The 20,136-nt window shown below is 37.7% G+C and overlaps 1 protein-coding gene and 1 non-coding gene across 2 annotated transcripts in view; one reads left to right on the top strand and one right to left on the bottom strand.

Annotated features, from left to right (window-relative positions):
• The window catches only part of PIGK (phosphatidylinositol glycan anchor biosynthesis class K), a 124,133-nt gene extending 111,430 nt beyond the window's left edge, over positions 1 to 12,703 (bottom strand). The window contains exons 1-3 of the mRNA XM_040470687.1: positions 12,561 to 12,703; positions 9,207 to 9,260; positions 3,313 to 3,404 (exon numbers count right to left, since the gene is read on the bottom strand). Coding sequence (XP_040326621.1) covers positions 3,313 to 3,404; positions 9,207 to 9,260; positions 12,561 to 12,653 — 239 coding nt within the window. The 5' untranslated portion in view covers positions 12,654 to 12,703. The remainder of the gene's footprint in view (positions 1 to 3,312; positions 3,405 to 9,206; positions 9,261 to 12,560) is intronic.
• LOC121027880 (U6 spliceosomal RNA) lies at positions 330 to 433 on the top strand. Its single transcript, XR_005788965.1, has one exon. It is a non-coding gene; the product is annotated as a U6 spliceosomal RNA (small nuclear RNA).
• Positions 12,704 to 20,136: the final 7,433 nt, after the last annotated feature.

Below are 20,136 nucleotides of genomic sequence, written 5' to 3' on the forward strand. Positions count from 1 at the left end.
CCAAAATAAAAGGCAATCACCTGTGTCATGTATTTCAGCAAATGACTTGTGACATGAACTAATTTCTTACTGAAGAACATGGGAAAACTAAATACAAATACCCTGCATTTCAAGACAAAGGTAAAATACTGCTTTGAAAAACAAATGAAAAAATACAAAAACGAAACAGAGCTCTACTCATAGTATTTATTAAATGTAATGACCACTCATTTTTCTCAGCATGCATACCTGGACAATGAACAGAAGTCATGATAATATTTTCTTAACTGAAAAATGTTACATACTGTATAAAAATAAATTCAAACTGTAGTTTGAAATTCAAGCTTTAAGTGCTTGCTTCAGCAGCACATAGACTAAAATTGGAATGATACAGAGATTAGCACCTCCCCTGTGCAAGGATGACACACAAATGAAATTCAAGCTTTAAAACTAAAAACTCTTCTTAATGATTTTAAGTTTCTAAACTGTTATAATAATTTGTTACTTTCTAAAGAATTTACTTAGAAATATCTTTTTTTTTTTTTGTCTATTTATTTATTTTGAGAGAGAGAAAGCAGGGGAGGGGTGAAAGAGAGAGAGAGAGAGACAGACAGAGAGAGAATCCCAAGCAGGCTCTGCTGACAGCATGAAGCCCAACATGGGGCTCAATCCCACCACCTGTAAGATCATAACCTGAGCCAAAATCAAGAGTCAGATGCTTAACTGATTGAGACACCCAAGCACCACAGAAATATCTTCATATTTAATCCCAGGTAGGAGTAAAGTAAGATAAGTCATTAATAAGAGTAATATTCTCCATAACTAAGAATACTCACCATAAATAGGCTAAAAGCCAAATTGAATATTATATATTAATCTGTTTATAAAATAATAAATGGTTTAAATCCTCAATTCATTCCCCCCAAAAGACATCATAAACAGAGGTAGATATGTAATCATGTGAGACAGGAACAAGCTTTTAAATTAAAAAAAATTTTTTAACATTTATTCATTTTGGAGAGACAGAATGCAAGTAGGGGAGGGGCAGAGAGAGAGAGGGAGGCACAGAATCAGAAGCAGGCACCAGGCTCTGAGCTGTCAGCAGAGAGCCTAACACAGGGCTCAAACTCACGAACTGCAAGATCATGACCTGAGCTGAAGTCGGAACCTTAACCAACTGAGCCACGCAGGCACCCCATGAAACAGGAACAAGCCTTTAAAGAACATCCTTCAGGGGCGCCTGGGTGGCGCAGTCGGTTAAGCGTCCCACTTCAGCCAGGTCACGATCTCGCGGTCCGTGAGTTCGAGCCCCGCATCGGGCTCTGGGCTGATGGCTCAGAGCCTGGAGCCTGTTTCTGATTCTGTGTCTCCCTCTCTCTCTGCCCCTCCCCCGTTCATGCTCTGTCTCTCTCTGTCCCAAAAATAAATAAACGTTGAAAAAAAAAATTAAAAAAAAAAAAAAAAACATCCTTCAGAAACCCAGGCACAAACCTACCAATTATAGTATATAAAACACATTTTACAGTTATATTCTATTTTTTAAAAGTCCTTCCAAATCTTACTTAGACCATTTAAACATATCATAATAACCTAGAGACCAGACAAAGATTCATTTATCAAAGTGGTAACTATTGCCAAACTATGCATAGTAACTCCTGGAGGAGCACACAGGGTATAGAGGCTGTGTGTGTGGCTTTGATTGCCACATAGCCCTATTAGAGGAGAACCAGTTAATAAATTATAATTGGCTAATTACAAGAATAATATAGCAAACCATTCTTTCTCAGACTTAATGTACTTTTTAAAATGGTAATATTATCGAGTTGCCTTAATTTTCAGATGAAATACAGGAATTAAATTATACTTTTTGTCAGCTTCCTAGGCTAACATGATCTATTTACAGAGAATGTACTCTATCTTTGTTTCCTGAGTCACTCACTGCTTCCTTTTTGCTCCCGCAGCACTTTGCATGTATCTCTATTTGCTTTTTATTGCAAGTATCGGAATCTTGCAAAGATGATACTATTATCATCATGGAATAGCTGAAGAAACAGGCTTAGCATGATGAAGTCACTTAACAAAAATCACCACTAACCCCAGATATCAAACTCAGATCTGTCTGGGTGCAAAACTCTTTCTATACTGCTTCAAAGGTAGAAAGGTACACAGGACTAAATAAATCAAACCCAAATAACTGAATTGATTGCAGTTCCTTCTATAACTAGTAGAAGCTACTGGTGGTAGCAGAAACAGCTCTATCATATCTGACAGATGAAATGTAGAGAAGAACGTGTATCTGGGGGTGGAGGCGCAGGGTTTTGCCTGGTATCTGAACCACCTCATGTAATTAGGAAATACTGTACCTCACTTTATGAGTCTTTATAGAAGGCAGGGTCCATCTCCATTTATAGAAGCTAACAATGCCATACAGTCATTCTTCCTGTCACCTCATCAGCATGAACACAGGCACTTAATCCATGCTCTGCCAATATGACATTTCCGCCAAGAACTCTAAATTAAAAGCTAGAGATAGTAACAACCTAGGACAGGACAGCAGCAGACAGCAGCAGCAACGTTAAGTTTCCAAAGGTAATGGTAGCAGCTATGCAGTAGCTGAGTCTAGCCAGCAATTTGTGGCAGCAGTATTGTCACTGTTTTTTGGTTTTTTTTTAATTTGTTCTTTAAAGTTTATTTATTTATTTTGAGACAGGTAGAGGCCATGCAAGTGGGAGAGGGACACAGAGAGAGGGAGACAGCGAATCCCAAGCAGGCTCCATACTGTCAACATGGACAGGGCTCAAACTCACAAACCTGTGAGATTATGACCTGAGCCAAAACCAAGAGTCAGATGCTTAACCAACTGAGTCACCCCGGCGTCCCATTACTGGATGGTTTTATGCCATGATTTCCAGATGTCTTTTCTGCTCCCTAGCCTAACATGTTCCTGACTTACAGCTACATACAACCTTCTCAGCAATTTGGTGAACTCATCAATATGATTTCAGTAAATTACTTTTCTACTTGAAATAGTCAAAATTGTCTTCTGTTGCCTACAATTAAAAACCCAGACTAAAGCATTTAATAATAAATGAAACTAAACAATTATACTTTATCAAATCTTTTTACCTTAGTATTGATTGTTGTTTTATATAATTTGCCATTATGATCTTAAGTAACAGCTCTTTATAAATGATGGTATGCTCTAACAACATAAAAAAATACCTCAGGTTTCTTTACCTTTTCCAAAGCAACACAAAAATGCAAAAATGGTAACAACTGTCCAAGGGTAATTTTCACTGAGGTTCAGAGTTAAGCTTTATTAAGAATTCTTACCTGTCAGGGATACCTAGCCTCTTGACACTTCTATAAACAGAAAGAGTATTTGCAACATGTCGATAATTAAACCAGAACCGGGATGTACATACCTAAAGAATTAAAAGAAACATATTATTATGAATCAAAATAAGCCACTGGATTACAGAATTATTTCTCTTTAAGTAGGATTCAGAGATGCCTAAAAAAAAGAGTGTATCATAACTTAGGCTTACAAACAGCAAAGCATATAAATAATTGCCAATAAAACCAATCCCTCTAAAGAGAAGTCTTTCATAACTGCTATTAAATAAAAAGACCATTCAGTTCAAGAGAAAACAAATCTTTGGGTGATTTAATTAAATACCGAATCAACTTAGTTACTCGCAATTTATGTGATTCTATAATGTTCCTATGTCTAAAAGGTTAAATTCTTTACAATCAAAGGCAATGTCCATAATCTCTTCACAGAATAGGAAAGAAAATTAACTATCTTGGGTTATATAATATTCCTTTCACTCTGAATTGCTGCCTATTTTTAGTTATGAAAAATGTTAGACAACATACAAAACAATTTTATATGCATATAAGAGAATACATCATAAAGAAGTTGTTGAACTGAACAGATAACGAGAAACAATCCAAACAAGTTTTACATTAAAAAAAAAAAAATGGGGGTGCCTGGGTGGCTCAGTCAGTTAAACGTCCAACTTCAGTTCAGGTCATAATCTCGCAGTCTTGTGAGTACAAGCCCCACGTCAGGCTCTGTGCTGACAGCTCAGAGCCCAGAGCCTGCTTCAGATTCTGTGTCTCCCTCTCTCGGTCCTTCTCCCACTTGCTATTTCTCTCTCTCAAAAATAAAACATTAAAAAAAATAAACTGATTCCTAAAAATGATATCAACGGTACTAGAAAAATCTAATGCCATGTCTCAAAAATCAGTCCTCTTGAAAATCCATTCCAAAGGAAGCATACCTACCCCCCAAGCTCCCACCCTACCTCCGACCACAAGCCTCTGTGATTAGTAGGTATAATGACAGCTTTGAGAATAGCATAAATGTTCCTGCCCCTGCAAACAGAAAGGAACCTCAAGATTTTTTTTATTAAAACAAATTTTCAACCTGGAATCCAATAAGGAAATGACTAAAATTTTTGACTACATTAAAATGTAAAATTCCATGTTTCAAAAGTACCATAAAGTCCTAACTGAAACGAAAAACTTGAAATAACCAGGGGCACCTAGGTAGCTCATTTGGTTGAGCGTCTGACTTCGGCTCAGGTCATGACCTCATGGTTCATGGGTTCAAGCCCCGTGTCGGGCTCTGTGCTAACAGCTCAGAACCTAGAGCCTGCTTTGGATTCTGTCTCCCTCTCTCTCTCTCTCTCTGCCCCTCCCCTGCACTCTCTCTCTCTCTCAAAAATAAATAAATGTAAAAAAAAAAATTTTTTTAACTTGAATTAACTATAGCTCAAGAAAAAGTGAACATCCCAATTTTGAAAAACGGGAAAAGGAGAGCAAAACATTTCATAGTAAAGGTATTCAAAATGGACATTATAACTCTTAGAGATGCTCAACTTTTATCATAATTTTAAAAACATAAACTGAATTGATAAGTAAAAGTCCATGACAATGCATGGTATTGGCTATCGTGAGGGGAAATGAATAACTCATATCCTACTGTTGAGAATGCAAACTAAAATAACCGTTCTAAGAGGGTAATTTGCAACATATATCAAGTTTGAATATTTATCTTTTTTTAAAAAATGTTTATTTTTGAGAGAGAAGGGTAAGCAGGGGAGGGGCAGTAAGAGAGGGGGTCAGAGGATCCCAAGCAGGCTCTGTGATCAACAGAGAGTCCTATGTGGGGCTAGAATTCACGAACCATGAGAACATGACCTGAGCTGAAGTCAGACGCTCAACCAACTGAGCCAGCAGGCACCCCAAATATTTACCTTTTGATTTAGCTTATGTAAGTACGCAAAAATATGTACTCAAGAATTTTCACTATGACATTGCCTATTCTAGCAAATATTGAAATCAAAAATCTAGAAACAAAATCACTACCCATTAGTAGCAAGAGATCAAGTACATATTCCCTAACTTGAGCAGAAATAGTTTAAATAATTTATATCTGCATTAGTCATAATAAACACCACTATATTCAGTGCATTTTACCATACCCAAAAGGCTTTTTTCAGCTATTATAGTATTTAATGAGCATAAACCTAAGAAACTGTCCTCGTTTTCACCAGCAAGTTACTAAACATGAAATTACAGTGGCAAAAGAGAAGGGACCAGGTAATACCAACTTAATGTAAATTATTCATATTCTCAAAATGAGATACCAAAAAAAAAAAAAAAAGCCAGTGGTAAAAGAGCAAGGGATATGATCCATTAGTCTTTTGAAAAGGACAGAGAGGTAGACATAAATGTAATAATATGCACTGGAAATTTCTAAAAGAATACACAAGAAAATGATAATAGCGATCATGGAGAATAAAAATGGGAGTAAGAGGGGGTACAATGATTTTTCAGTTTACACCCTTCCTCATTGTACTTTTTTTAAACCATGGGTAAGGATTATCATTATAACATTTTTTTATTAAACAGAAGCAAAAATAATTTACTCAAAGCAGGTCTTGAAAATAAAATGGAATCCAATTTTCCTTGTATTTCCCTCTGGTGGCAAAAGTTTCTCAGTCATAGTATAAGGCCAAAGGGGCATTCCACTTACCTCTGATCATTTAGTCAAGACGAAAAACAAATTAACTCAAACTGGTAGAAGAAAACATATGTATTTTTAAAATATGAATGATGTACCACTGAAAAAAATGCATGCTTAGTACTTTCAACTTGACTCTGGTCAAATTTCATGATTTTCCATTTAAGAAAGCACAATTCAGGGCGCTTGGATGACTCAGTCAGTTGAGCATCCAACTCTTGATTTTTGGCTCAGGTCATGATCTCTTAGTTCATGGGTTCAAACCCTGCATTGGGCTCTTGAGCTGACAGCACAGAGCCTGCTTGGCATTCTTTCTCTCTCTCTCTCTCTCTCTCTCTCTCTCTCTCTCTGTCCCTCCCCCCTCTCTCAATAAATAAACATTTAAAAAAAGGAAAGCACAATTCACTGAAGTCTCACTTTACTAAGTCTGAGTGAATGTGTGAAATATCGCACACAATGTGAAACTGCAATTGTTGTGAAATGCTCTGTAATAATTCTGTCATTCTCTATTTCTCATCTGAGATCCAAGTTAGTGCAATTGAAGAGGGGCTCACAGAGGTTTCCCAGACAAGGAAAGCCTCCATGTGTGTGCAGTATAAGCTAATAGGTTCATATTCTAAAGGATGAGCCCTTTGGCAATTAGTTGTCTACACATAGGCAGTTATTCTCTTTTTAAAGAATTCCCATGGAAAGACTAGTCATTGAAGAGCCCTTGGTTTCCTGTAGAGCAAGTTATCCTCTCAAATTGGTAGATCATGGCCTGCCTCCTGCTAAGTCTTCCCCTCTTTTAAGTGGTCACCAAAAACCTGTTTCCTCATCTTAATCAGCTTTTGTTCAATTCTTTCATAAAATCTCTTGTGAGGAATAGTATAGAGGAGGTGTTCTTTCTTGGAGAACAATAAAATAACCCATAAACCCACATTAGGCTGTCCCATTTAATCACAATACAATTATGTATAGCAACTATAATCACTTTTATTTACTTTTAGCAACCTGTAGATAATTACATACTTGAATGAAACTATTCTCAAACTTACAAGGCCCCAGACATTAAGAGTCTTCCTTTGGCCTTAGTAAAGGTAATTATAATCTTACATGTTTGTCCTGCATTTCAGTTGAATTCCTCCACCCACCTCCTTTACACTTCATCTGAAATCCCACAATTCATGGTTCTCAGTTTTCCTCCTTTCCCAACATGAGTTACTGGCTTTGAAATGCAGTACTGTTATCTGCCCCCCACTTCCTTTTTCACAAAAATTTGCTTCCTTTCTTGTCTATTTCCTCATTGTTTCTTTCAGTCAACTCTTCTATACATTTTTTTCATTAAGTCAAATTCATTCTATCTTCTAATCATGTAAATGTCATTAAATAAATCCCCCCCAGAGAAACTACTATCCAAATACTTTCCAAATACAGGAAAAACAAAATTGATTATGTGTATTCTATTTTTTGTTTTTTATTTTTTTAGAGAGAAAGAGAGTGAGGGCCAGGGAGAGGGGCAGATGGGGGGGGGGAGAGAGAGAGAGAGAGAGAATATGAATGAATGAATGAATCCCAAGCAGGCTCCACACTGTGTACAGAGCCTGACGCACAGCTCAATCCCATGATGCTGGGATTATGACCTGAGCTGAAATCAAGAGTTGAACCCTCAACCAACTGAGCCACCCAGGCACCCATACATGTATTCTGTTAGGAAAATTAAAAATACAAATTTATAAATCCAGATAAATTAAGATGGTAATTCACACCAAGAAAAATAAAAAGGACAAAAAAGAAAAATAGGCCAATAAACAAACCTTACTAAGAATCAAAACAATTCAAATTAAAACAATTTAATTTGTTACCCAGCAATCAAAGAGAAAAGGCAAAAGTTAATAATACAGAGTTGTCTTGGGATTAGAAAAAAAGAGGTAAAGCACTTCTGAAGAGCAATTATGTTCCATAACTTCCTAGCCTTATGGCTTAGGAATTTATCCTAAACAGAAAATCAGTCAAGTTCACAAAGGTGTATGTATAAGGCTACCCAACATAGCCTTGTTTAAAATAAAACTTTAGAATCTAAATGCTCATGAACTAGAGATTCTGGTACATTAAAATAGAAAATATTTATTTTCTTTTCTAATAATATTCTATTACTAAAATAGAAAATAATACAGCCTTTGGAAATGATTACGCATCTCTTTATTGGCAGGGAAAGATCTCCAAGATATACTGCTACTGGGTTGCAAAATAACAGTGATAAGATGACCCCTGTAACTTAAAATCATTTATCTTTATGCTTATATTTGAAGGGAAAGAAGGTTAGAAGAATTCCATCAAAATGTTAATGCCAGCATGTGTGGGACTTGAAGGTATTTTCTCTGTCTTCCTTGTTTTTCAAATTAAGATTCACATAACATAAAAGTAATCTTTTATTTCTTTTCTTTTTTGTTTTGTTTTTTGTTTTTAGAGATAGAGTGTAAGCAGGGGAGAGGAGCAGAATGAGAGAGAGAGAGAGAGAGAGAGAGAGAGAGAGAGAGAGAGAAAGAGAATCTCAAGCAGGCTCCATGCTCAGGGCAGAGCCCAATGAGGGGCTTGATCCCAGGGTTGTGGTCAGGGATCATGACCTGAGCCAAAATCAAGAGTCAGATGCTCACTGACTGAGCCACCCAAGTGCCCCTAATCTGTCCTCTTCTAAACTTTTCTGTATAATTTGAATTTTCTACAGTGATTATTTATTTTTCTAGAAAAAAAAAAAAAGATAACTAAAAAAATAACCTAAGTAGAGAGTATCTAATATCACAGATAAGAAATACAGTGGTATCCAGCTGGCTCAGGAGGTAGACTTTCTAACACTTGATCTCAGAGTCATGAGTTCAAGCCCCACACTGGGCATGGAGTCTACTTCAAAAAAAAAAAAAAAAAAGGAAAAAGAAATACAATTACTAGTTTCCATTATTAAAATGAATCTATATTTTATAAAATATTTCCCTTAACAATAGTATTTAATTTATTCTTATATTTATTTACACATCACCACTTGACAATATATTGAAGGCATAGAATATTATTAGTTGACACAGTCAACTTAAAATATAGCCAAATCAAAATAAGGAATTTTTTATAAGATATGAGAAAATAAAAACTCTTTTTCAAAAATCTGATTCACAAAATTTCTCAGACACGTATCTAATGTGAATAGCTACATACTTACCAAAACAGCCCAGTTGTTTGTATGCCCACTTCTAAAGAACTGTTCTGTTTGATCCTACAAGTCAAATAATAGCAAATATATTAGAAAAGCCACATTTCTGAGAATAAAAAAGTTAAGATTCATGAAGTCTTTACAGTTACAATGACAGTAAATTATCATCATGCAAATTTATAAAGGGTCTAGTATTTGACCTTATGAAGGACAAAAGTTTCATTTTTTTTTGTTGGGGGCACTGTGGAGGGAGTTGCTTGTTTTTAAACAATGTATCTCGAACACAACCAGCTCTTCCTCATTCCTCAGCTTCTAGTTTTTCAATTCAGTCTTCAAATTGTGAATGACTTATTTTCATGCCTTGATTATACACTTAATAATTAATACGCTTCTTGTTGAAGTTTCATTAATTATTTCCTCCTATTCTGTACTGGATGCTTCCAATTACTTTATATGAACACATCACTACATCTGATTGAGTACATTCTCTAGCATGCTGCCATGTACCATTTCACTAATCTGTTAAAGTCTGAACTATATTTGCCATTGTGGAACATTAAAAACCTCAATATCCAATAGTATCCAGATACTTAAGGAACACTATGTTTATTATATATTAAAATAATAGTGAATATAAACTTTAATGACCCCAGATCTACTACCAACCAGTATTAATTACTAAAATAGTCATACTTCCTGGATTCAAATCTGGGCCCTATTATTTACAAGCTGTAAAAGCTTAGGAAAGCTTCTCTGTGCCCATAGTAATATTACCTGACACACAGAAGGTAGGAATGGTGACTGGAACATAGAAATTGCATAACTAACTTTAGCTGTTCTAATTTTCAGCTGGCAAGAAAACTGCAGGGAGAATAAAATAAATTCACTCAAATGTGTCATACACACACACACACACACACACACACACACACACATCTTTTTTAAACCTTTCTCAACAGCTGCCTAGATGCTAAAGAAAAAATGTGCTACAATGGATTAAAGCATTAGTTTAAAAATTTGAAGATGTGGGCTTTAGCCCAGGTCCTATCCCTCACATGGCTGTGAGACTGGGGTAAGTCACCTAGCTCTTTAGACTTGACTTTCCTCATGTAGAAAGTAAGAGTTGACCCAATAATCTCAAATGTCCCTTCTAGCTGAAAATTCTTACATTATTAAGACTTTAGTGAAAATTTTGTTATGGCAAAACTCTTTTGTGATTGTTTAGACAATATAGGCACTGCAAAGTTATTCATTCTACATGAGTGGAGCACCTATCATGTGCCATGTACATGTAATGTATAGTGATATAAAAAATCACTAAATAACATGCTTCTTTCTCTGAAGAATCCCAGAGTTCAATAAGGAAGCATGCAAACACATTACACTGCAATGTAACATTCATTCATTCATCACATTCATTGGGTGCCATGTGCCAGCCACTGTCCTGAACGCTCACAATACAATGATGGGCAAAAATAGTCATCGTACTTGCCTTCAAAGAGGTTACTATCCAATCTGACAGACACACATTAAGCAGATGAGGGCAAACTATGAATTCTACCAAGATAAGATACACAGTATCATGAAAGAGTACAGTAGACCCCTAGAGAGACCTGACCTGACCTGATTCGGGGGGTGGGAAGTGGGAAGGCGTCAGGGAAGTTTCCCCTAGAGAAGTGACATTTAGGTTAGGACCCAAAAGATGAAGAGAAGAGGGAGGATAATTCCAGACAGAAGGAACATACACCCTAATGGCAGAAAGGAGCCTAAAGGCTTTTAGAAACTGAAAGATTAGCACTACTAGAAGTCTGTGAAATAGAAAGAGAGGATAAATGTTTCTTTATCCTTAAAGAAACATTAAGGTGTTTATGGATACATGATCCGAGTTGCATTTTTAAAAATTACTCTGGCTGCAGCTTAGAAAACAGACTGGAAGGAAGAAAGACTTGAGCCGGGCCAGTTAGGGAGCTATTGCACTTTTAAGTGAAAGATGATGGAATAATAGATATTATAAAGCATATATGGATTACAACAGATAAGTGCTATATTAGCTAAGTGTACAAATTACAACAGTATAAACAAAGACAAGGGATAAGGAAAGACTCTACAGAAGTTATGCTTCTACTTCATCTTAGTAAATGGACAGAATAAATAAGAGGTTATAAAACATGGTAATGTGAAAAAGCACAGCAACAATATAACTACAAAAAAGTAATAGTAATGTTATCCAAAATGAAGTACACACGATAATCCATTAGAATAAAGGAGGAAAATAGCGGAACTTCTTTTTATATTTGTAGTGTATTAAAAAATGCCTTATAAATATTGAATATATAGATTAGTAGTAATTCATGGATATAGACAGAGGGTGCATTCTTTGTGTCTTTTTCAACTGGGGAGGTATGTATTCAAAAAGTTTATAATCCACTGGTCTAAACTCAGGACACTTAAATGCTGGAAAGAATGGGCTCCAATAAGAAGACCACAAAAGTGAGCAGAGACCAGATCATGATGTTTATTTAGACTTTCCTCTGGAAAACACTGGAAGGATTAAATCAGAAGAACAACCCCATTATATCTGCATTTTATGAAGACTAATTTAACATCTAAGTGAGGGCCTTTGGAAGCCTGAGGGAAACAAGATCGTTGTTGCAATAGTCTAGGCAAGAAATGGCCAGGGCCTGCATTAAGCCAGTGGAACTGGAAAGATGAAAGCAATTTTTAAAGCTCATAACGTAGAATTTAGTGTTAATCAAAATGTGGGATAAAAAAGGGGGGGGGTTATTTTTAAAAAATCAAAACACGTTTCTGACTTAGTAGCTATCCCACAGGAGGTGGGCTAGACAGAAGATGAAACTTTGGACACAGATTTTCAAATGTGTGCTATCTCGGCCCCTTAGCCAACAGGATATGCAAGTCTGACAACGATACCACAGATCTAGACTGTAGAACTGGCCTCAAGTATTGTCAGAGTACTAGGGAGAGCAAAAGTTTTATAAAAGGTCAGAATTCCTGTGAGCCAAAAATAAAACACCGTACCCATGTGACTCCTGTCAAAGGGGAGCGTTGTAGTTTAATAGGAAAGTAGGTGCTTCACTCCTGTGCTTTCATTTCAACTGCTAGGGACCACACACTCGTCGGAGCAATGGATCAGGCCCTCCTCCGTATCCTAAGATTTGATTCTTTAAATTCGTCGTTTTAAAAGGGCGAAACAGACCGAGACCCTCCCCACAGCCCAGTCAGCCTAGTAAGAGGCTGATGCTTCCCTCTGCTGCTGTTGAGTCGGGTCATCTGTTGGTGCACTCACAGCCACAACGCAGCTGTCCTCCCAGGGCCCTGTCGCTCGGAGGGCCTGATTCCTACCTCGATCTGACTAGCGGCCAAGCTGCCGAAGGACAAGAGCAACAACCCTGCCAGGGCAGTCAAACACTTGCGAAGAAAGCAGGAGGCCACCATGTTTCCCGGCTTCCGCCGCCCGCACCTGGAGAGGCGGAACGAGTGCCGTAAAGCACCGCCGCGGGTTTTTGCATGCCTTCTGTTTCTTTTTGCGACGCCAGCCCCACCTCCTTGATGCCGGCCCCTCCCTGGCCCTTAGTAAATAGCGCTGGCACAGAGTTCAAGTTTCCGGGTTGTTGGGGCAGAGTTGAAAGAATTTGATCCTTTATTTTTAACTGCATTTTCCGTTTTTGTATTATAAAATAGGTATAACATTTAAAAATTGTCTGAAAAGTGAAGGAGAAAAATCTGTGATCCCATAAACTTTAAGAAGCTATTTCCTATTCTGCATAGTGCTGCCAATTCTTTGAATAAATGAAGGAGGATGTGGTGGGAAGAGCAAGCATTTGGGCACAAAAAAAATGATTAATTGTGTTAATCGGTAACATGGGTGGGTGCTGCAATTAACAGACTTGAGGTCTATTACTTATTAAAAGCTTGAACATGGAAAAATTGTTTATGTTGTTTCTTCTGTAATTATGGAGCCAAAATTTACTTCAAAGAGGATCTGAGGATTTGATAAGATCATGTGTATTTATTTGTTCCATTGTGTTCATTGTATGCATTCAGTTTTAAATTATTTTCATCTAGTATCACATAAACATATTTATGCTGCTTCATGATCTTTATAATTTTAACATTTAATGGGAACTTGGAATTTCACCTCTTACTGGTGCTTCTGACAAGTAATTTCCCCTCTATTGGACAATACAAAGTTTCCATGTTTTACTATAAAAGTAATATTATAAAGCATACCTTCGTGCATTTGACTTTTCACATTTGTTGAATTCTTTTTTTTTTTTTTAAGTTTATTTATTAAGTTTATGAAGACAGAGAGAGAGTGGGGTAGGGACAGAGAGAGGGGGAGAGAGAGAATCCCAAGCAGGATCCACACTGTCAGCGCAGAATCTGATGGTGGGTCTCAAACTCACCAACTGTTATATCATGACAGCTGAAATCAAGAATCCACACTTAACCAACTGAGCCACCCAGGCACCTCTGTTGAATTACTTTCTTTGGATAATTTTCCTAGAACAGGAATTTTAAGTCAAAATATACAAAAATTTTAGTGCCCATCAATAATGTTGCTTTCCAAAGAGTACAGACTGGCAGTACCAACAAAATACAACCTAACACCAAATTATACCATTTTTTCCCTCTAAATTCCTAGTTTTAAAATGTTACCTCAAGGTTATTATACTTCTAATTCTTTGATTGCTATCAAGATCCGATGTCTTTCCTTGTGTTTATAAACTATCTTATGTCCTCTGATGTAAATTTTCTGTTCACAGCCTTGTTTTACATACAAATTTGAATATATTTATAAAGCAGTGACATTAACCCTTGCCATATTTCATGCTATTGCTTTTCCCAGCCTCTTGTCTCTCTTTCCATTCGTTTCTTTTGCTATTGTAGTTTGTGAGATGGTTAATGTTAGGTAGTCAAATTTCAGGTTTTCCCTTGTAAAGCCAAGAAAGCTAGCATACTACCAGAATGTCTTACACCTGAAATGTCATAAGTTCATTCAGTTCTCAAATCAAGTTTTATTTTCTTTTGATTTTATATTTAATTTTTTAATTATCTGGAATATACTTTAGTATATGCTACAAGGCGTTATCTAAGTTATCTATTGCTGCATAACAAACCACCCAAAACTTTGTAGTGTGTCCATAGCTAGAGGCAAAAGGGTATAGAAATGGAGACATGATTCTGGGAATCCATTGCTGTAATGATCTACTACTTTTATCAAAATTGGTATTCCATGATCCAACAGAATTTTCTGCATAATGCTTACCTTACTCATTGACTCATAATAATTCTTTAATTAAACACTTGTAAGAAATACAGTAATTATTTTTTTATCTTTATTTATTTTTGAGAGAGAGAGAGAGAGAGAGAGAGAGAGAGAGAGAGAGTGCAAGTGGGGGAGGAACAAAGAGAGAGGGAGACACAGAATCCGAAGCAGGCTCCAGGCTCTGAACTGTCAGCACAGAGCCTGATGCAGGGCTCGAACCCACCAACTGGGAAATCATGACCTGAGCCCAAATCAGATGCTCAACCTACTGAGCCACCCAGGCACCCCAGAAATACAGTATTTCTGACCTTTCTGTTCTCTTCAATTAAAATATATGTTTTTTGGGGGGCTAGTACCATGTTATTTTAATCATTGTGTTGCAGGATTCTTTACCTCACTCAATACCTGGGATTCATTGTCTCACCACTTCGAAGAATGAAGAAGAGGACACAAAATGAGCAGCAGGCAAAAATTTATTAGAGTATAAGATTAGAAAGTAAGAATAGTATGAAAACTCTCTTTACAGAAAAGGGGCATTTGAAAGTGAATGCCCGCAAATATAGATAAGGGTCTTTGTTTTATAAGGTTCTGCTCAACTTCTCCTTCCCTTCCCCCTTGTTCCTTCTCAGGTTATACCCTTAATTGGCTTGATAACTAGGTGCTGGGTTGTCCATTCTTGATTGGCTCGATTCCATTGTGTGAGGAGTCAGACTATGGTCATACTATCTCTCATATGACATAAGTTTTATGGTTTACTTATTTTAGTTAAGTATTTTGATTCTCAAATTCCTGAGGGGAACCTGAGGAGGAGTAGTAGTGTCTGTTACATTCTCAAGAGGGACCTTATGTTCAAGGGGGTTTGCTGTGGTCAGATGCTGCCAGCATTGTTCCAAAATATGTGTTTTTTTCCTCACCCAGGGACCTCAGGTCCTAATCTTTCCCTCTCTGCCTATTTTATCCTATCTTTCCCTATTATAATTGTTGCTTTTAATATGTTTTGATATTTGGCCATTATGGCTAGCCATTTCACTGTATTTAATTTTTCACAAAATTCTTTGATGATTTCACCTGGTAATTTTCCAGGTGAATTTTATAATAATTTTTTCAAGTTATAAAAAAGTAATACTATTTGGATTTTTAATGGGGCTATAAAAAATCTGTTAATAATTTGAGAGAGGCTGACATCTTTATCATATTTAGTCCTTCATCCTGGAATATGGAACTCACATTTATTTGTGTTTCCTTTTTTGAATTTCTTAGCAGAACTATAAGCCAGAGATACCTAATTTAAGCTACCTGTTAACATTTGCTGTTATTCTCAATGGATTTTTTTTTCACTATATAGGAAATAAACATACAATAATTATAAATAGGTAATATCTATAATATTATGTTTTCTAATCAGTTATTGCTGATAGGCAGATAATATGTTCTGTGCAAGTACTATTTGATTATTTTAATAAGAATTATTTAATTATTTCAATCATTAAAATTACTTAAAACTTGTTTGGCAGATTGTATTGGCTTTTCTATTTTTTTTAATAATGCTATGTTATCCTCAAATTACCTTTTTGTCTCTTCCTTTGCAATATTATGTCTTGTATTTCTTTTTCACAGCTTATATTACAGCTGAATACTAAGAATGTTGATAGCAAGATTTTCTTGTTTCATTTTTGTTTTCAAAGAAGGTGCAGTGACTGATAATTAAGACAAACAGGAAAAATCCTTCTTTCTTGGCTTTTGCCCCTTGAATTAAGCTTATTGCCCAGGTAGCTTGTACATTGCTTTATTTAGCTGGAATAAAATCAGCATTGCATTAAACACACACGCACGCGCGCGCACACACACACACAACCACGATACTGTGTTGTATATTTGAAAGTTGTTGAGAGAGTATATCTTAAAAGTTTTCACCACTAGGAGAAAACTATACACCTAAATATATAACAGTGTTATGTCAATTATATCTCTGTTTAAAAAAAAAAAAGAATTGGAGGTGAGAAGGAAGATGGCGGCGTAGGAGGACGCTGGGCTCACCACGCATCCTGCAGATCACTTAGATTCCACCTACACCTGCCTAAATAACCCAGAAAACTGCCAGAGGATTAGCAGAACGGAGTCACCGGAGCCAAGCGCAGACGAGAGGCCCACGGAAGAGGGTAGGAAGGGCGGCGAGGCGGTGCGCGCTCCACGGACTGGCGGGAGGGAGCCGGGGCGGAGGGGCGGCTCGCCGGCCAAGCAGAGCCCCCGAGTCTGGCTTGCAAAAAGCAGAGGGGCCTGACGGACTGTGTTCCGACAGCAAGCGCGACTTAGCGGCTGGGAGGTCATAAGTTAACAGCTCTGCTCAGAAAGCGGGAAGGCTGGAGGACAAAGGGAAGGAGAGCTGCTGAGCCCCCTGACGACAGAGCTCAGTTTGGTGGGGAACAAAGGCGCTCGCCAGCGCCATCTCCCCCGCCCATCCCCCAGCCAAAATCCCAAAGAGAACCAGTTCCTGCCAGGGAACTTGCTCGCTCCGCGCAAACACCCAACTCTGCGCTTCTGCAGAGCCAAACCTCCGGCAGCGGATCTGACTCCCTCCTGCTGCCACAGGGCCCCTCCTGAAGTGGATCACCTAAGGAGAAGCAAGCTAAGCCTGCCCCTCTTGCCCCTGTGCACCTTGCCTACCCACCCCAGCTAAGACACCAGATCCCCAGCATCACAAGCCTGGCAGTGTGCAAGTAGCCCAGATGGGCCACCCCACCCCACAGTGAATACTGCCCCTAGGAGAGGGGAAGAGAAGGCACACACCAGTCTGACTGTGGCCCCAGCGGTGGGCTGGGGGCAGACATCAGGTCTGACTGCGGCTCCGCCCACCAACTCCAGTTATACACCACAGCACAGGGGAAGTGCCCTGCAGGTCCTCACCACGCCAGGGACTATCCAAAATGACCAAGCGGAAGAATTCCCCTCAGAAGAATCTCCAGGAAATAACAACAGCTAATGAGCTGATCAAAAAGGATTTAAATAATATAACAGAAAGTGAATTTAGAATAATAGTCATAAAATTAATCGCTGGGCTTGAAAACAGTATAGCTGACAGCAGAGAATCTCTTGCTACAGAGATCAAGGGACTAAGGAACAGTCACGAGGAGCTGAAAAACGCTTTAAACGAAATGCATAACAAAATGGAAACCACCACGGCTCGGATTGAAGAGGCAGAGGAGAGAATAGGTGAACTAGAAGATAAAGTTATGGAAAAAGAGGAAGCTGAGAAAAAGAGAGATAAAAAAATCCAGGAGTATGAGGGGAAAATTAGAGAACTAAGTGATACACTAAAAAGAAATAATATACGCATCATTGGTATCCCAGAGGAGGAAGAGAGAGGGAAAGGTGCTGAAGGGGTACTTGAAGAAATAATAGCTGAGAACTTCCCTGAACTGGGGAAGGAAAAAGGCATTGAAATCCAAGAGGCACAGAGAACTCCCTTCAGACGGAACTTGAATCGATCTTCTGCACGACATATCATAGTGAAACTGGCAAAATACAAGGATAAAGAGAAAATTCTGAAAGCAGCAAGGGGTAAACGTGCCCTCACATATAAAGGGAGACCTATAAGACTCGTGACTGATCTCTCTTTTGAAACTTGGCAGGCCAGAAAGAATTGGCACGAGATTTTCAGTGTGCTAGACAGAAAAAATATGCAGCCCAGAATCCTTTATCCAGCAAGCCTGTCATTTAGAATAGAAGGAGAGATAAAGGTCTTCCCAAACAAACAAAAACTGAAGGAATTTGTCACCACTAAACCAGCCCTCCAAGAGATCCTAAGGGGGACCCTGTGAGACAAAGTACCAGAGACATCACTACAAGCATAAAACATACAGACATCACAATGACTCTAAACCCATATCTTTCTATAATAACACTGAATGTAAATGGATTAAATGCGCCAACCAAAAGACATAGGGTATCAGAATGGATAAAAAAACAAGACCCATCTATTTGCTGTCTACAAGAGACTCATTTTAGACCTGAGGACACCTTTAGATTGAGAGTGAGGGGATGGAGAACTATTTATCATGCTACTGGAAGCCAAAAGAAAGCTGGAGTAGCCATACTTATATCAGACAAACTAGACTTTAAATTAAAGGCTGTAACAAGAGATGCAGAAGGACATTATATAATAGTGACAGGGTCTATCCATCAGGAAGAGCTAACAATTATAAATGTCTATGTGCCGAATACCGGAGGGCCCAAATATATAAAACAATTACTCATAAACATAAGCAACCTTATTGATAAGAATGTGGTAATAGCAGGGGACTTTAACACCCCACTTACAGAAATGGATAGATCATCTAGACACACGGTCAATAAAGAAACAAGGGCCCTGAATGAGACATTGGATCAGATGGACTTGACAGATATATTTAGAACTCTGCATCCCAAAGCAACAGAATATACTTTCTTCTCGAGTGCACATGAAACATTCTCCAAGATAGATCATATACTGGGTCACAAAACAGCCCTTCATAAGTTTACAAGAATTGAAATCATACCATGCATACTTTCAGACCACAACGCTATGAAGCTTGAAATCAACCACAGAAAAAAGTCTGGAAAACCTCCAAAAGCATGGAGGAACACCCTACTAACGAATGAGTGGGTCAACCAGGCAATTAGAGAAGAAATTAAAAAATATATGGAAACAAACGAAAATGAAAATACAACAATCCAAATGCTTTGGGACGCAACGAAGGCAGTCCTGAGAGGAAAATACGTTGCAATCCAGGCCTATCTCAAGAAACAAGAAAAATCCCAAATACAAAATCTAACAGCACACCTAAAGGAAATAGAAGCAGAACAGCAAAGGCAGCCTAAACCCAGCAGAAGAAGAGAAATAATAAAGATCAGAGCAGAAATAAACAATATAGAATCTAAAAAAACTGTAGAGCAGATCAACGAAACCAAGAGTTGGTTTTTTGAAAAAATAAACAAAATTGACAAACCTCTAGCCAGGCTTCTCAAAAAGAAAAGGGAGATGACCCAAATAGATAAAATCATGAATGAAAATGGAATTATTACAACCAATCCCTCAGAGATACAATTATCAGGGAATACTATGAAAAATTATATGCCAACAAATTGGACAACCTGGAAGAAATGGACAAATTCCTGAACACCCACACTCTTCCAAAACTCAATCAGGAGGAAATAGAAAGCTTAAACAGACCCATCACCAGCGAAGAAATTGAATCGGTTATCAAAAATCTCCCAACAAATAAGAGTCCAGGACCAGATGGCTTCCCAGGGGAGTTCTACCAGACGTTCAAAGCAGAGATAATACCTATCCTTCCCAAGCTATTCCAAGCAATAGAAAGGGAAGGAAAACTTCCAGACTCATTCTATGAAGCCAGTATGACTTTGATTCCTAAACCAGACAGAGACCCAGTAAAAAAAGAGAACTACAGGCCAATATCCCTGATGAATATGGATGCAAAAATTCTCAATAAGATACTAGCAAATCGAATTCAACGGCATATAAAAAGAATTATTCACCGTGATCAAGTGGGATTCATTCCTGGGATGCAGGGCTGGTTCAACATTCGCAAATCAATCAATGTGATACATCACATTAACAAAAAAAAAGAGAAAAACCATATGATCCTGTCA

The sequence above is a fragment of the Herpailurus yagouaroundi genome, unplaced genomic scaffold, assembly GCF_014898765.1.
Source record: "Herpailurus yagouaroundi ecotype Mexico unplaced genomic scaffold, PumYag 77, whole genome shotgun sequence".
Classification (NCBI taxonomy): Eukaryota; Metazoa; Chordata; class Mammalia; order Carnivora; family Felidae; genus Herpailurus; species Herpailurus yagouaroundi.